This window comes from Phoxinus phoxinus (genome assembly GCF_949152265.1).
Source record: "Phoxinus phoxinus genome assembly, chromosome: 16".
Classification (NCBI taxonomy): Eukaryota; Metazoa; Chordata; class Actinopteri; order Cypriniformes; family Leuciscidae; genus Phoxinus; species Phoxinus phoxinus.
Window position 1 is genome coordinate 4,436,958 of NC_136891.1, and position 18,768 is coordinate 4,455,725.

Sequence of the window (18,768 nt, forward strand, 5' to 3'; positions counted from 1 at the left end):
CAAATCACAGTCTGTGCAGAATGAGCCTAGTTTCTCTCAAACTTCGACATCTGTCATGGCCTCTAGACATGCCCAGAGTGAGTTGGTGTGTGTGTGTGTGTGTGTGTGTGTGGGTGGGTCTGGCACTTTCTCTGTGGCAGCGGGGCTCCTGAAACATTAATCGCAGATTATTTTCACTCATCCATACGTCAAGCAGCATCTCAGTGGCCAATGCAACAGATCTGAGAGCACTTGAAATTGGGTCAAGATCAGTGAGCTCAGTTAGACTCACAGTCTCCGGGACGAAAATGTCCTACAGTACACGTTTAGTTTCTTTAAATCATTCTGGAAAACATTAGGAGATGGGGAAAAAGGGTTGACAATGCAAATTAATAGCCTACTTCCATAATATAGAAAACTGTAGGCTATTTCTAGTGACCCAGTGACCCCTTGTGCAGGAACGAGGAATTGTTCCCTACTTAGTACAAGGAGATAAACTTTAAATCACTCTCTGTATTTAAATAAATTGCTCTCTGATCTTTAGAAGCACGATTATATTTTATATTTTAAACGGTAACCAAAAATAATAGCACTTATTATTTGTTAATAAAACGGAATAAAATTGGTTTTCCATTTACAAAAAAAAAATGTTTTACCTCATATTTAGTCTTTTTGCTCTTGTATTGACATTGTCTAATGTCAATCTTTGACGTGTGTTCTTGCGCAGTTTTAAACGCAATTTAGCAGAAATTATCCAAAAAGTACTATATGTAAATGTAAAGTATGGTAAAAATGTGTTGCCAAGCAAGAAGATGCTCTCTCTCTCTCTCTTTCTGAATATTGAACTATTTTTAGTCTCAATCCTAAATGCATGTTTAAAATCAGTAAAAAACTTGCTTCAAGGTAAATGCTCTTTTTTTCCCTTTTTTTTCTTTCATTTAATTTGCGTATTGATTCAGGCCATTGTAGTTTTGATAAAACAAAGTCCACAGTACCACGGTAGAAACAGTTCTGTTCAGTAATCGCTTGATTCAGTTCAAAATGGCATCTCTGATTTTAGCTGACCGTGAGAAGCGTTTGCCTCAATTCTGATACAGTTATTAATCGCGTTATCGAGTAATTTAATAATTCCTTAAAGGAAAAGGATATTCCAACCTAATTATATAATAATAATAATTAATCGCGTAATTATTCCAACCCACAGTTTTACAACCAAATGGCCACATTTAAAGAGACAGTTCAACTCAAAAATGAAAATACGGTCATTAATGACCTACTCGCCCTCATGTCTTCCAAAGACTTTCGTTCATCTTCAGAACACAAATGAAGATATTTTTTGATGAAATCTGAGAGCTTTCTGTCCCTCCATTGACAACTATGCAACTACCACTTTGAAGCATCAAAAAGTTCATAAAGACATCATAAAACTAGCCTACCCCAAATAGTCAACATTTTCAGAAGAGTTTCGATCGCTTTATATGATGAACAGATTGAATTTAGGCTTTTATTCACTTATAAACATTGTATGTTTGCTTGATGTGCGAGAGGTTCATGTTTGAGCTTCCTCAAGAACCAATGAGGTTTGATCTCCTGTGTCAATCAGGTTCGGATGAGCTTCTGTTTATGTTCGCTGAATGATGTTTATTGAATAAAAGACTAAATTCTGTTCATCATATAAAGCGATCGAGTCTCTTCAGAACATTTGGACTAAACCGCTCAATTCATAGTTTCATGAACTCTTAATGAACTTCAGTAACAACAGTATCCAAGGGGCGGGGCTTAGCGAGGGATCAGTCACAGGCAGGTGTGTAGAGCAGGGCAGGGGCTTAACTCTGCAGGAGCTGGATTGAGTTCTCCTGGATGTCCGAAATTACAGAACATGAAGTTTCAGATCATGAAGCCTACATGAAGTTTAGTCAAACTCTTTGACCGCATGCGTTTTGTTATTCTACTTACAGGCAGTCAAAGCCTCAACCCGAAGCGTTGTTTTGGTCGTCTCTTTAAATAGGCTAGTGTTAGTTTGACAGTGGCCAGCAGGGGGCGCACTGGCCCTTCACCGAGGCTTCTGAAGCCCAGTATCAGAGGCAGCTGTGGACATCTGACCTCGCTCCCTTCATGCGATTGGCTTTGAGGTAATGTTTGCTTACAGCACTGACAGAAATATGATAGTTGTAGCGAAACACTGAGCAATCAAAAGCCTCTGATTTCTCTTACTCAGTGAATAAACAGTTGGTTATCCTTCTATATCTTCAATTGAGAGTTTACCAACCTATCATTTCCCTTTTCAACTGTTTATATAGCCTATAGGGGTGAATTCAGGATGATTGGGAGGGACACTTTTTGCCATTGAGATGACTGGAAAAGTGTCCCAACCTGAATTCACCCCTGGGATTACTTCTAAAACTATATAGCCTATCAAAACTACACTAAAAACTAAAAAAAATACATTGCTGTGACGCTCAAATAAGTTAAGCAATTTCAACTTTTTTAAATAAGATATACAGGATTTAACTCAGTCAGTTCAATTTAATTTAAGTTGAAATAACTTAAAGATTTAAGTTGATTGTACTTAAAAATTTAAGGCAGCAACTTTTTTTTTTTTTTTTTTTTTTTTTTTTACAATGTAGAGATCTAGCTATAGATTATTTGAGGTTATTAAACTTATTGACTTCTGTATTCTGTTTCCTTTAAATCCCACGTTCACGCGTTGACTCGTTGAGTCGTGTAAAATGGCAGACTGCAGCGTTTGTTAAACGTTCATTTCATTTGCAGTTGATGATGGAGCTGGAGTCTCAGCGAATCCCCCCGCAGCAGCTTTACATGCAACCCAAAGTCAACACACTTAACATTAGACATTCACTGTATCCACTGCGCTACAGCACGAGCACACACGCAGAGGAACACAGGGAAAGGGAATCGGTGATTTTTCTGTGAGCTTTACGTTTTCAGTGAGTGAGTGAGAGAGAGAAAGAGAGGGAGAGAGAGAGTTGAGATCTTCACTCTTCACATGAATGCACTCGTTATACAGGGATCAGCGCGCGAACATGCTGTGGAAACTGGTGGAAAATGTCAAGTATGAAGATATATACGAGGTAAAGAGAAGATATTACAAACTGCATCCGCATCTGTGTTTTTTTTCACTGTATGGTTTATTTATATAACGACAAAAGTTACGTTGCATTTGGTCGTGATTTGATTTTTTCCTAAAATATTTGTCTATTTTTTTTAGATGGGGTTTATGATGGTTATTACAATAATTATGGGGGAAAAAATATAAAGGTTTAATCCAAAATATATATATATAAAAAATATTGATAGGCCTATATATTTATATAGGCTATTTAATATAAAAACATTTTGTCATATTTTACTTCGGTCTTTTCTATCATTCTTGAATGCATTTTACCATTTTATTATGTAGTATCTTTTAGCAGGTTACTTTATTTCCTTTAAAAATATGTTTAATTTGTTTCCTGAAGAGTTTTTTAATAGTAGGCTATTAGGCTAAGCCACGAAAGCCTTAGAAATTTGTTAAAATAATAAAACAAATAGGCTACTGTAACTGTTTTTTTCTCTCTCTCTCTAAATTGAGGCACGCTTTTACTCATTTGTATTGTTTTTTATGTATTGAATTAGATATTTAAAAAAAAAAAAAAAATCTTGAGACTGTGCAATATATTAATTAATAAGAGAGAGGATCGCATCCAGAAAAAGGGAGAGGACGCAGAGTCACGCGTGGGAGTCCCGTGGATTCCCCTGAATGGTCTCGAGCTCGTGGGAGAGACTCGTGGTGGTTTTTGGAAAAGCCTCGCGGGATGCCGACCCAGAGACTCACACATGGCTTTTCTCTCACAGTCACCGTCACGCGCGTAATTAAACACTTCGACCCCAGTCCGTGAAATCGACCATTATACGAGCTGTTTAATGGGGCTCCATTAGTGGGGGACTTTAAAATGTCACCCGGTGCAAAAAGTACATTTTTTAAACCTGTCTCTGTTTTGTTTTTATACTTCAACCATTTTTTTTTTGTTCAACAAAATGTGTTATGTTGCCTAAACCCCGATGATGCATCGAAAGTGCTTTATCATATTAGTGCAGTGCTGTTACCGTGAAGTTAATGTTTCAGTGTGTGTCAAAGACCTGGGCCTGCTTAAACACTCATGCATGTGTTGTGATGTGAAACTATTGAGTATGGAATAATAAGAGCATAATTTGGCTAGTTATTGTGAATGTTGTATAAAGACTGTTTCTCCCAAATTAAGATTTTTCAAGAGGTAAACTGACATGGCTTCTTTTTATAAACTCGAGGAAGTGTCTGATGGTGCAATCTGAATTTGCTATTGTGAGTTGTCAGAATAGTTATAGTTGATGTAGTGGTTATAATGCATGTTTAAGTATGTAGTGTGTGAATGAGGCCTCGGTCCATCTGCCCTGTTCAAAGCAGCTGATTCCGGAGATTCGTTTGTTCTGGCTGGAGATAAATGGACTCTGCACACACAACAATAACAGAAAAGACAACAATAGCAAAAGAAAGAGGTCTAGACCCGTGCATACCGGACCTCAAACAGAGAGGGGAATAAAACAGAGCACGAGTGTTTCCTCCTCCTGAATGAACGTCACTTACAGCAGCAGCGCCTTCACGCTCCGCTGCTCTCCACTGCTTTAAGTGTTCCCGCAATATTAGAGGAGTCATGAATAACAATTATTCTGAGGAGGTGTAGCGAGCGCGCGGACGGAGCACTGCGCACTCTGGATCGGGAACAGCACAACCGAGACCTGGAGCAACAGGGTTCCTTCCTATACGAGAAGTCACTTGAGCTGAAAAAACAAGTTTTTGTTCCGTGTGTGTGTGGTCATGATGAGGAGTTGAGAAAGGAGCGCGTTTCTTCAGGCGAGCGTGTATCGTGCTGTCGCGTGTCCTTCTGCTCTCCGCGAGCTCGCGCTTTCCCGCACAGATGTTAGTGCACACGTATTCCTCCACGGTGAGTTTGAGAACGCCAACAATATAGGCTACTTTAATGTTGCGTTGTAAAACGCACTGTGGGAAAGGCGACGTGTGGCATTTACTCTAGCCTGTGATTCTGTTGCGAGTATGCAGCCTATCAGGCTACCTGGTTAATTATATTTTTTCTTAGATGTTTTAAGGAGTTATACAGTCGGGAATACTAATATTTTGAAAGCTTATGTACTTTATTGGATCGCTACGGACGCCCATATCCTTTCGATATTGTTGGATCTAGTCCAGTAGCCTAACATCCATAAAAGTTTATTGTATTCCTCAAATAGAGCATTAAAACAAATGTTTGCATAGATTCGCATGTAACCGTGTTTTATATTCTCTTCCCGTTTGAAGGACCGCCATGATGGGGTACCGAGCCACAGTTCCAGACTGTCCCAGCTGGGTTCGGTCTCTCAGGGTCCGTACTCCAGCGCTCCGCCGCTCTCACACACACCGTCCTCGGACTTCCAACCACCGTACTTTCCCCCGCCGTACCAGCCGCTGCCGTATCACCAGAGTCAGGATCCGTACTCGCACGTCAGTGACCCGTACTCTCTGAACGCTCTCCACCAGCCCCAGCAGCACCCGTGGGGCTCCCGTCAGCGGCAGGACGTGGGCACGGAGAGCGGAGCTTTACTCCCGCAGCCTCGAGCCTCTTTACCGCAGCTCTCGGGTCTGGACCCCCGGCGGGACTACTCGACCGTGCGCCGACCGGACGTGCTGCTCCACTCCGCACATCACGGGCTCGAGGGCATGGGAGACGGGCTGTCCCTTCACGGCCTGGCGCACGGCATGGAGGATGTGCAGGTTGGTTATGATTTATGATTTTTGGCTTGGACAACCAATCCTTTTTTGAGGATAGCCTACACTGTAAAAAAAAATGAATGCTTTGTTATCACAACATTTTTTATTTTGCCAAATCAATTTAGATAATTGATTTTATTCAGATAACATAATATTTTGAGTTATGTTGATTAAACCAATCTCCTTCATTGTATTAACTCGTTTTTTTATTTATTTCAATGTATACTTAAAATTTTAAGGCAACCAGGTTTACTTTAAGTTAAACCAACAAAAACGAATGACGTGCAATAAATCATTTGTAAAAAAAAAAATTTGCAGTTACGATGAGCTATAATTTTATTTAACAAATTATTTTTTTTCCATAGCTACTGTTTTAAATAATTGCAGCTCTATTATGACAATTCTGTAGCCTATTTTCAGGGTGTTTTCTGACCTGTTGACCTTTTCGTTGACATGTTATAGCTAAATATTTTAACAGATTGAGTTCTTTCCTGAACAATATCCTATAAATAAAAGGAGTCCAAACTATATCGGCTATGTAGCAGTAGTGGAGCTTAATATTTAAAATACCCTAAAGGCTTGCTTGTTATTCAATAATTTGTTGACGTGGTAAACACATTTTAATTTGTTAATTTTACGTGATAAATAATAGCTATTTAAAAGGATTAAGGAAGGAAAACTTGCGTTAACTGAAAATAATTGTTGCAAAGGAATGAAAACATTACAAACAGCAAATCTGTGAAGGCTTCGTGGTTCACATTACTAACCATCTGTTTTTTGATCAATATTTCTCTGCACACATCATGTCTAATTTCGTCAATTGAAAAATTTCTGGGTAATATACATTTTTAGTCAAGGCCTGTCCCCGTTCAGTTGACTGGATAATGACTGTGTGAATGACTCTTCCCAAAATAATTATAAAACATCTGACTTTTTTTTCTTTTTTTTGACAAAGGGAAATTTTGTTTAGAATGTATTATTTTGTTTCAATTAAATTAATTAATTAAATCCAGATTAGTTTACGTTTCCTGACGAAGGCAGGACCATTAATAAAACTCATTTAGAAAACTTAAATGTAAAATTGTAATTCTGGACAAATAAGTGAAAACAATGGGAAATATGAGACCTAAACTTTTTAAAGCAAAATTTCAATTGCTAGTGTTTACTATTTGGATCCGAGTTTTTTTTTCTTTTTTCTCCTGAAATGTATTTTTATTTATTTATTTTTGCCAGTGTCTCTGGTCGAAATCACTTTAATTTTCTAAACTAAACAAAATGTCAATGTCCTGAAGTTATCTAAATGTTTATAGTGGCTTTTGTTCAAACGTGAAATGCTTTCACATTATGATGTCTTTTTAGGCTTTGGAGGACGCAAACGGCGGGATGAACATCCTGGATCAGTCAGTCATTAAAAAAGGTAAATGAGAAAATAGCTGAAGAATTATTTCAGTGTTTACGTTAATGTGATACTTTCATATTTTCAATTATCAGCAGCACCGTTTTAGAAAATGAGCTGATATAAACAATCACTGTTTTATGGATTTAGGGCAAAAAGTCATTTCAGGTGAACACACCTTATAAGGTGCTATAGCACACCCATTTACGCATGCGCTGAACCACATCTGGTATTCAAATGATGTCACCTGGCTATTATCTTAACTTTGACGCCAAGTCAAAGCAAGTGGAATTGGAGTTTAATAAATATTATTTTAAAATCAGTATATGCTACTGTTAGTATCGAACTACAAAGTATTTAGAAATAAATTTAGCCATTGTTGAAGGCGTAAGTTATTATCAACTGTCTCTTTTATTTTATTCATAGGCCTATAAACACAGTAGCTAAAATTTTCCTGGACAAAAATCGGAAACATGTGTAAAATCGACATTTTAGCTCCACTTTGTTGACATAATCTCTCCACGGAGGTTTTTGACATATTTACTCTGAGATAAGGCGTTCGTGCAGTCATAAGAGCTCCAGCAACACTCCCTGGGCTCGTGTTAATATGTGTCCGTTATGAGGGACGTTTGCCGGTAATTTAGTTAACGCAACACGGGCCTCCCAGAAGAGAAGGCCTTTAAGTGGGCGCAGTGATGGATGGTTTTCTGAGCACAGATCTCGTGAGCTCGTTTACAGCTCGTTTTCTCTATTATCCCCTGTAGAGATCTCCGCGGGCACGCGCGCTCGTTACCCCATTCGCGCTTAAGTTAGTAGACGTCCTTTGACGGTCAGCGTGTGAGAGTGTGTGTGTGTTTTTTTGGGGGTGAAAAATAAGTGGTTAATGTTATTAGCCTATGTCCATCACCAATCGATAATACAACAAATGAGCGTAGTAGGCTAGTGTTGAAATGCCAATGTGGAAACAAAAGCTGATAGGAAAGTGTGACTGAATTGGGAAAAAAAAACAAATCTCAATCACATTGAATAGGCTACTATTATTGCTAACTGCATAAACTGGACCATGGAATCCACATTCCTTTTCATAGGCTATAACACCATTGATGATAGCTAGTCTAGTTGGCAACATGCATCATTAATTGAATAATAACAATTAACCCTTTCCACATTTCCGAGTTTCTCAGAACCGGAAGTCGTCATAGCTGGGTAAACTTCTATGGTGAATGAGAGACTAGCGACATTAAATATATTTTTCGTGTTCCTATTTGCTAAAAAAAAAAAAAAAAAACTCTATAGGCTAGTGTTTACACAATTAACTTTCAAAATAGAGAAAATAGAGAGAGATTGATAGTCAATCCCATTAGAAACACAGCATTAACTATTATTATTTTTAATTTGATGCAAATGTAATGTAGGCTAGGTAATACAAAGTAGCCTATAGTATCATAACCCTTTTTTTAGTATTTACGATGCTGATTACCATTAAAACGTCCATAAAAATGCTCCATAAACTACATGCAGGCTTTCCGCGCGTGTTTGAATTTCTAGACAATTCTGGCTTGCTTTCTATTGAACGTGGAATTAACGTATGAAAACAGGAGCACGCGCTGGCAGCTCCGGGCGCGTGCGGGGTGACCCTGGCCAGCCGAGGGCTCGAGCTCACGGCGCTTTCATGTGCCAAGTTTTTACATTACATAATATTCTCACAGGCTGTCTGTAACTAGTCTAGACATTGTTTTAAAATAGTAACACCTTGTTTTATCACTGGGGTCATTTTGTGAAGCAAGTGCACAGCTAGTGTAAAAGCGACCATCATTCCCAGTTAAAAGGTCTATAGCTCAATTTCCTGTTTGATTCTCTCGCACAGTTCCAGTTCCTCACAAGAGCGTCGCTTCTCTGATGATGAACAAAGACGGTCTGATCGGCGGGATCTCCGTGAACGCGAACGAGGTTTTCTGCTCGGTTCCCGGACGCCTGTCGCTTCTCAGCTCCACATCCAAATATAAAGTGACTGTTGGCGAGGTCCAACGACGCCTCTCTCCGCCAGAGTGCCTGAACGCTTCTCTGCTTGGCGGGGTTTTGCGGAGGTGAGAACATCATATTCACCAGAACCCATAAGTATACTGTATTGTATAGAGGTCAAAGCATTAAAGAAACAAATCAAGAAAAATAATTTGTTATAGGCCTAGGCCTGTTAAAAATCGTACATTCAATTTGAAACTCAAACATCAGGTTTCTGATATTATTATTTTTTTGAATTGCTGCCAATAAGATATCTAGTTTTGAATTGTACATTTTCATGCTGTCAATCCGTAATGAAACATATCTAATTATCCATTTTCTGATCAGAGCGAAGTCGAAAAATGGCGGCAGATCACTGAGGGAAAAGCTGGAGAAAATCGGCTTGAATTTGCCCGCGGGGAGACGCAAAGCAGCGAATGTCACTTTACTGACGTCTCTAGTAGAAGGTAAAGCAGAACATCTGATTCTGGTTCCCATGTTCACTGATTCTTTTCTTCAAATCCTCGATTTTTTTTTCTATGTGTTTGGGAGTTTAGCCTCATCAAATAATCACCAGTTCCAAATCTTCCAATGGAAAACTATTTCTATTTTTTAACCGGAATGTTGTAGTTTATCTGTTTAATCGTGCATCTTGAATAAATGTAGGCTACAATTTAAACCTAAATGAAAATTTGGACATAGGAATGAACCACTATCATGATGCAAAATGCAATTTTATTGCTTTGAGAGTTTCTATAATCTGCTTTTCTTATCTCGCTTAATGCAGCGCAAATAGTTAGCTAACAGATTGAAAAGCACTAAAACGAAATTTTACCTAGTAGTATAGCTAATTTCATATAATTATTGTTGTGAGTGACTACAACAATTTTTCATTTGGTTAATCTCTCCCTCCAGTTGAGTTCAATTGCAGCTGCTACTACGGCTGTAATTTAGTAGCCTATAAAATGTTTTATGCAAAAATGTGCAGTAGGGTATCCCAGTAGGCCTAATTCCCTTTTACTATATTGTATTTATTTTTCATTTCCAGGAGAAGCTGTTCATTTGGCTCGGGACTTTGGCTACATTTGTGAAACTGAATTTCCTACAAAGGCCGTGTCTGAATATCTGAACAGACAACACACAGATCCAAACGAACTGCACTCGAGGAAGAACATGCTGCTCGCCACAAAGTACGTAGTATACGTGTCACAACGTGTTTGTTGCATGCTTAAGTGATATTTATGCATTCGTTGCTTTCACTGGAAGCTGGGAACCGCTTGAGCAAATGTGTAGCCACATTTAGAGGTGAATGCGGAATCCATCACGGATTGCTGGGGAGTGTGTCGTTTTGATGGCTGTCCGCTTAGTGCCTGGTGCGTTTTGACACGTTTAGCTGGTTTCTAATGAGGCAGTTCAGGCCCAGCAGAAACACGCGTCTCTTATCCATCTTAGCCTGGCACCGAGCTAGAAACTCATTATATTTAAGTGAAATGTTTCAAGTCTTAAAGTGCCAGCTTTCCCCTTGAAGTTTTGCCTAAGGTCATCCCTCCTCCCTCGCCTCTCCTTTCACAGTCTGTCTGTCAAAGTCCCGTCAGTCAGCCCGCGCGCCCCCGCCCCTGCACGCGCCTCGGGCACATCGCGCGCTGCGCTCTCCCGACTGGACAACAAGACTGTTTGTGGTTCTGAGACGTGAAAGCGAATGTGGGTCAAAATCTGACAAGCCCAGACAACTGCAGATGCCGCAGCAGGGCTCTGCAACACTGCCAGTTGGAGGCATTTGAACTGTTTGTCACAAATGACCTTTTAGAGATTGAAGTGTGATCGTTCGCTCGGATTCTTACGGTACACCTCAATGCATTATTATTATTATATGAACAGATTACACAAGTACGTTTGTGTAGCCTACATGCTGTTAAAACCTTACGAATTTAATATGCATTCATGTTTTGTAATGCATTTTTCCAAAATATTCACAATGAATCAATTGTATATGACTTAAACGCTGCAAGTGTTAGAGAGCAGAAAGAATTATCTTGCTGATCATTTTATTATAGGATCATACTTTGGTCACAATACTCACAAGATCCATATCTAAACTGTAAGCAAACATGTGGAGGTCAAATGTTGAAAGGTCATTAGTATGTCAGGCCATCTGGGCACATGGCTAAAAGTTAGCCTGTATTTTTTCCCGTATATATGATTCCCCAAAGCAAGAAAGGCATGAATATTTAGAGCAATACCTCTTTCAGGAAGTGAAACACGCTGAGAACGGCATATTCCACAGTAATGACAGATAAAGACACACTCCCAGTAGACTGGAAGTTAAATTGATGGCTTTATTCTAATTTATGGGCTTTGCTCTCAGAAGCAGAAATATGCAGACTTTGCTCCGAGGATATAAAGTTCTGTATCTCTTTTCCTATGGACAATGAACTCTGGAGAGTTTCATTTAAAGTAGATGTTACACTTTTTGTTTAAAAAAAATGGAAAAAAAATATTTTGCAGAAATATTTTTGGAGACTTTTTGGTCACAATGTGATTGGGGGAAGATAAATAGGTATTTTACCCATGATTCCCAGGGACACAACAGAGCTACTGTAAGAGTGTTTTCTATTACTCAAGATAATTAAGAATGTCTTATGATTATACGAGACATTGAGACACAAACATGGATCTGGTACACAGTAAAAAAAAAAAATTGCTAGCTTGCTGCCTTAAATTAAGTACAATCAACTTGGATGTTTAAGTCATTTCAACTTAAATAGCAATAAACTGAATTTAAAAATAGTTGAATCTTGTATAACATTAAAAAAAGTTGAACATTTAAAATGTAAGACTTATTAAACTTAATTTAATCTTATTTTGATGAGTTAAAGCAATATAAAAACATCTTGTCCAAACTTATTGATCTTTTTTATTTTACAGTGCTATTGTAATATTTTGTGTTTTACTGTTTGATCAGTGAGAGTCTGACATATTGAATGTTTTCATTAATTATTTTCTAACTCTATCTATTTCATCATAAATGTCCAAATGCTAAAGTCACAGTGTTGGTAATTTATGGATGAGGGTTTTCAGAGTTATAATGTGGCTTTGATATTATGTATGAGGTTCTCCTTTATAATCAATATTTCACACAAAGTTAAAAGAATATGTAGATTTATATATAAAGAAATAAGTAGGAATATCCATGGCAGTAAGTTGACAGCTTCTGTTGTGGGCTTTTTAATGGAATCAGGGTTGGCGTCTGTTCCACTTGACTGTTTAATTCAACTTATGACTTAAATTCATTTCTTGAAAAATGTATGTTGTAATCCATGAGCGAGAAGGTCGCTTTTCCTTAACTGATACAGAAGATCAAGCACAAACCTTCTGATATGTTCTGATAAATGTGAATAACGAATTTGTCATGCTTGATTTGCCAGGGAAAATGACATGACATTCTCTGATTGGATCACAGCTATGTAGATGGTGAAGGAATTGGATAGGAAACAGTTAATAGTGCAACTGTGATTGATCCTCAAACCCACCTGACTGGTCTTGCTATAGGCAGAGCATGTCTAGACCCCACACTGTCCCATTAGCAGAATGCAGTGCGTTTATTGGCATTTTAAGTCGACATTATTTCAGAATAAGAAATGCAGTTCCTCTGGTGACCTTGCAGACACTCAACATGAGACAAGCAACAATACATATAGAAATTGAACAAATCATTCAAAAATGTTTACCAGACAGAGAGCATATATGAAATTTAGTGCATTATTAAAATCTTTAAAGGAGGATTTGGCTATACCTTTTTCCCTCACACTCTTAAAAATAAAGGTTCTTTACTGGCGTCGATGGTTCAGGAACCTTTTAACATTTTGTGGAATGGAACCTTTCCATTCCACAAAAGGTTCTTTCTAGGAAAAAGGGTTCTTTTGATTATTAAATAAAACAATTATTTTAAGAAGGTTCTTTGGGGAACAAAAAAAAAGAAGGTTCTATACTTCTATACGGCTTTGCTAAGAATATATAGAATATATATAAGAATATATCCTTCTATATAATGAGAAAAGTCTCAAATGATTGCATAACACTTTCATGTTTAATGGGTCATTTTCTAGTGATAAAATGTTTATGAGCTTTTTAATTGAAAAAATGAATTAAAACAAAATACAGATGACAGAAGCTTTCTTTCTAGAGTGAACAGAATAAGAAAGTTGATCCAGTGACATGACACAACAATACATTACCCACAATACACTCTTAAAAATAACGGTTCCAAAAAAAGAGGTTTCACAGTGATCCCATGCACAGAAGAACCATTTTTGGTTCCCTAAAGAACATTTCATTCAACAGTTCTTAAAAATAACCTTTCTTTTTCTCAACATTTTAATAATTCAAAGAAAATGATCCACTATAGAAGAACCTTTTGTGGAATGGAAAAGTTCCATGGATGTTATAGTTCTTAATGGAACCATAAATGCCAATAAAGAAGCTTTATTTTAACGATATAGTACAAAAAAGTTATATGCATTTCGTTCATTACTACATTGTTGAAAGGAGCATTATAGTTTTTTCCACTGTGAGAAGTAATTATTGCTCATAAGTGTATTTCACTTCAAATTAGCCTCTAATTCTTCATTTATGGTATTCAATAAACTCTCTGGCCGCCTCCTCCGGCAAGATTTCCTCGTAATTAAACACAAATTGTCTCTCTTGTGAACATTTCTGTGCAACAACAAAGCATCATGCTAGTTACGGTCCAGTCCATCACTGATGTCACATCCATAGATCTACGACAAAGATTCACCATATTCTGAAAAACCATAAAACACACATAAACATAGCAATTCATTACAAATTGAGTTATTGGTCTGATTATTCATAAACAGATTATAAGCCAAATTTGAAAACTTGAACACATTCTTTATAACACCTCGGGGAATATTCAGAATAGCTGGAAATGCGAGAGAGAAATGAACGGGAGAGCAATTTTGGTTGTGTTTCTCTGCATGGTCTGTGATTTGAATCGCCTCTCTTCTTCTCTCCTCAGGCAGTTGTGTAAGGAGTTCACGGACCTGTTGGCTCAGGATCGCACTCCGTTAGGAAACTCTCGGCCTTCGCCCATCCTGGAGCCAGGAATCCAGAGCTGCCTGTCACACTTTAGCTTCATCACGCACGGGTTTGGTTCTCCGGCCATCTGCGCCGCGCTCACGGCTTTGCAGAATTACCTGACTGAAGCCCTTAAAGGCCTCGACAAGATGTTCCTGAACAACCCCTCTTCCAACCGACACACATCTGTAGACGGACCCGGCTCCAAAGGCGGAGAGAAAGAGGAAAAACACAGGAAATGAACTGTGGAAATACGATATCAAGGAGGCAGAGTCATTGGAGATGTTCAGAGATTCTATAAACTCTAGTTTTATGACATTGCGTTTTACATTCTGGGTTGAAGATGGAGATTGGACAAGAGATCACGGGAAAACGAAAGGAACGATACGATACGATACGATACGAGAGACCGGAGGACATGAGTCTGCCGTGACACGTTCACCATCTTCATCTCATTGGTGTGCGAGTGTGAACATATTCAAGGAGTGTTTGTGAGTGTGTGTTTTTGTGTATAACCGTTTGACATTTGACATGATGTTAGACGCAGGCTGTCCTTTACACACATGCTCATGAATCTGAAACCTAATATTTGAGTGTTCATCGGTGTAATGGCCAGCACATGAGAGGACAGGTTTGCTTGGGACATTGGTGGAGACACTTTTAGCTACTATATTTAATTATACGTATTATACAAAATGATTGGTGCACAGTTCTGCAATATTAAATACATTCCATTCAGCCTTCGCCAAGACTACAGTAAAACCAATTCACACAAACATCTGTCTGTAAAAGACTAAAGTGGCTGTTAAGTGAAACTCCATTGCTTGAAAGAGAGACATTATTCAAATCTAAGAGATTTTATTGCATTTATTGCAATGAAATAGTGTTAGCCAAAAAGAGGCTGTAAATGTGCTACAATAAAGCATCATGCTAGTTACGTTACAGTCCATCATATTACATCCATAGTATGATCTACGACAAAGATTCACATATACGTTATAATCACAATGAAGTTCTCAGACTCGTTATTCATATAAAGATTACAAACCAAAACTCTGAGATTTAACATATTCTTTCAAACACCTCGGGCAATATTCAGAATAGCTTGTCTACAAAAATGCAAGAAAGAGAAATTAACATGAGAGCAATTTTGTATTTTTTGGTTGTATTTCTTTGTATTTGAAACTGCTCTTGCTAGTGCTGTCTTGGCCATCTGGTTGTAAAAACGTGAGGAGTGAGGACATTTTCAGCAGGTTACTTTTAACATGGCAATCATCTTAGCTGACCAAATGACATTTCATCTGTTGCTTATGTATTTTTTTAAGTGTATACTAACATTTACACAGACTTAAATCAACATTGACAAAGAAAACACATTTTATGGCCTAAATATGGATTATTTGTTTTACACCCCTACATCAGCTGAATGGAAGCTTGCTTTGGCCGTGGTGTTGACAGCGTCAACAAAAAAAAGAAAAAAAAGAAGACTTTTGAAAACAGACTTAAAAAGGGTCTGCATAAAACTGAGGAAAGGACAGGTGACCGCGCGTGCTGGGACACGGCCACGCGCAGCTTTTACGCGTTCACCTCAACCGGCGTGGGCGCGCACTTTCTCAGTCCCGCAAGCTGGATTATAGCCTGTCTGTCAAAGTTACTATTTGGTTTACTGTGCGAGGAAGGCTCTTTTATTTATGTTTGTATATATTTATTTATGCTTAATTTAATGGGCGTATGTACATAGGAATAGACTGGGTCGTCTATCTGTGACTGTCTCTGTGCGTGGGTGAACGCTTGTTTTAGATAGCATCTTGTATTTTTTGTTTCATAGATACGGTGTTATGTGGTGAAGGCTAGAAGTTGGTTCTTGTCTGGTGATTTTCATTTACCTCGAAATAAGAATAAAACGTGTGTTTTATTGTAGGTGTTGCAGTGTGATTGGTTAACCCCTTATGTTCTTGTTTCATGCATAGACCACGTTTATGTGACAGTTCAAAAACGGTTATTAAAGTAGCTTTAATAAAAAAGTGCCTACATCCATAATAACTAATAAATATCCGATTAATAATAGGCTATGTTCACGGAGCCCTATCATTAGGGATCATTTTATTTGCATAAAGTACATTTTTAGACAAAGTCGAGCTGTCAGGCAACAGTATGACATTTTACAACATTGGATTTGCAAAGGATCGGCTTATTTATTTTATTTAAGAAAAAAAAACAATATCATTAGTTATTTTTATAATAGTAATTAGCCTACAGAATTTAGAAAATGTATTATTTAATCATAAACCTCCAAAATACACGTTTTCACCCAAAGCATAGCCTAAATAATTTTTTTATTTAAACTGTTCCTTGGATATTTATTTTGTTATTAGTTAACTAACAGAACTAAGGCAGGTAATACTATGAGAAATAAATAAACTGCATTCAATTAAATGTCAGTGCTGTCAGTTGTATTAACAATATTAGGTCAGAATATGACTTTAGACCTTAAGCGTTATTTACAATCATAAACGGATCAGCTAAAGATTGAAGGGGCTATTTGTAAAAAAAAATATTAAAACGTAAAAATCGGTCATTAAAAGACCGTTAGGCTAAAATTATTGTGAATATTATTATTATATAAACATCTCGTAATATTTTCATTAGCCTATCAAACACTGACTTATAATGCAATCAGTAGAACGGAAATCAACAAGAATCGTAAATGTAAAACGGAAATGAGAATTCAGATTCTGCTTCCTGTCTCGTTTTAAGGCAAGCAAAGAATGCCAAAATTGATCGAAAACAATCCCTTGAAGGCGTGTGTCCGCGGTCGTGGCAGTAAAGTGAACTCATATCCCGGCCGCAGGTCAGACCCCGCGCGCATCAGCTCGCGCTGGTGTATTTAATGCGGAGGAGCGCGTGGCCTGCGGGTTCCGTCGCGTGACTCGTCATGCGTGAAGTATTGTGACCCAGGTGCAGCACCCGCATGTCCGCGAGCGACGTGGATCTCGACGAGATTCAGAGATTTCTCTTCAGCAGAAAAAAAGACTAGCCTCCCTCTTACCCACGGGACCTGGAACAACACAAGCCGAGATCTTTCATCCTTCCCTCGAACTCGGTTCTCATTACCTCTAAAAGAAAAAAGAAAAGAAAAAAACAATAGGCTGCAACAAAAGCCCATAAGACCAAACCCATAGCCTATCTAATATCACTGATTTTTTATAGCCTACTCAATAATACCTACTTATTGACTTTAAACAATAGCTGTTTTTTAATCATAGGCCTACACATATAAATTCAGAAATGTTTTTTCCCAGAGCATAAAACATAAAATGTGCATCAACAAAATGCCCAATGGGTTATAATACCAATAGCCCACAGAAAAGCTCCCTGATTGCATAAAACAACAGACACAATTTTGAGCTCTTTTATCCAAAGTTGTAACCAAACATTAATGATTGGTTGAAGCCATATGTAGGCTAAGTTGAAAATAGGTCATTAAAAATCAATTTTATCCTTCATGATCAAAAGAGGGAAAGGTAAAACACAATGGCATGAATACAATGCCAAAACATAAATAAAAAAATCGATTGCTTGATAGACATGCGTGATTTGGTCACTAAAATGGATCTGAGGTGGACTATAGGCCTATTGCGTCCAAAGACTAAAGTTGTGTTTTTTTTTTTTTTTGGTCTATTTTTCATTATCTTATTTTTTCGGGATGAGAGGAGGAAGAAGAGCTTTGTCTGAGCTTTCAGGTCCCCGTGCTCGCTGTCACGCAATGGACTGTAAAAATGGTTTATCCAGACACGCGCCGGGCGCGCGTAATTCCTGCTCGAGGCGTGATGACCGCAGGCAGCGCGAGCCTAACTGATCAACCTGGATATTTCATTATTCATTAATTTACTGTTTAACAAATCCCGCTCATTATCACGGGAACGGCTGGCAGGATCCGAGCGTTCGGCGGCAGTTGGTGTCAGGCGTGGAGAATTGGCCCATTTGATCCTGAGCTGTTTTCTCTCTCTCTGTGTATTATTATTATTATAGGCTATTCAACATCCCGAAACTGCTCGAGATCGTCATGAATAATAAGCAGCGCGCGAGCTTGTCAAAGCCCGTTGAGCGTGACACAGCCTGTGGAAAAAAATCGAGGCGTTTTTAATATAACCCCCACTTCAGTCACTATTTGGAAAAGACAAAACAACACGCTGATAAACAAACGGAAATATGCGATTACTACGGCAATGACACGCGTCCACCGTGGACGAGAAGGACATCAAAAGCAAAGTGTCTCATCAGGCAGAAGGTTCTTTGAGCGATTATTTTGGAATAGCAAACACATGCTCCTCTACCTGAGATAGCACTGAAAATAAGTGTCCTGAGATATCAAATCTGCCTCAGGGAGCGGCCCGCCCTTTTAGCCAATCATAAACGCGCTCTATCTGTCAATCATCTTGCGCGCCTTCGTGAGTGACGACCCTTTTCACACACTGTGATGACGCATTTG

General features: G+C 38.3%; 1 protein-coding gene across 3 annotated transcripts; it reads left to right on the plus strand.

The window, feature by feature from the left end:
- Positions 1-1,908: 1,908 nt before the first annotated feature.
- Positions 1,909-16,196, plus strand: tfap2b (transcription factor AP-2 beta). Of its 3 annotated transcripts, none has more exons than XM_079584818.1 (8): positions 1,909-2,111; positions 2,752-3,071; positions 5,333-5,785; positions 7,142-7,199; positions 9,046-9,265; positions 9,528-9,646; positions 10,228-10,369; positions 14,218-16,196. In XM_079584818.1, the coding sequence occupies exons 2-8, from the start codon at positions 2,991-2,993 to the stop codon at positions 14,516-14,518; spliced, it is 1,374 nt and encodes a 457-aa protein (XP_079440944.1). In that variant the 5' UTR covers positions 1,909-2,111; positions 2,752-2,990; the 3' UTR covers positions 14,519-16,196. The 3 variants fall into 3 exon arrangements, with proteins under 3 accessions (XP_079440944.1, XP_079440945.1, XP_079440946.1); XM_079584819.1 differs by having other exon boundaries at positions 3,008-3,071; XM_079584820.1 differs by lacking the exons at positions 1,909-2,111; positions 2,752-3,071 and adding an exon at positions 4,547-4,961.
- The last annotated feature ends 2,572 nt before the right edge of the window (positions 16,197-18,768 follow it).

Excerpts from the sequence above, each read along its gene's own strand:
- tfap2b (XM_079584818.1), top strand. The coding sequence starts at position 2,991 with ATGCACTCGTTATACAGGGATCAGCGCGCGAACATGCTGTGGAAACTG. Across the intron at positions 9,647-10,227 it reads ACTGACGTCTCTAGTAGAAG|GAGAAGCTGTTCATTTGGCT; the intron begins GTAAAGCAGAAC and ends TTTCATTTCCAG. Across the intron at positions 10,370-14,217 it reads AACATGCTGCTCGCCACAAA|GCAGTTGTGTAAGGAGTTCA; the intron begins GTACGTAGTATA and ends TTCTCTCCTCAG.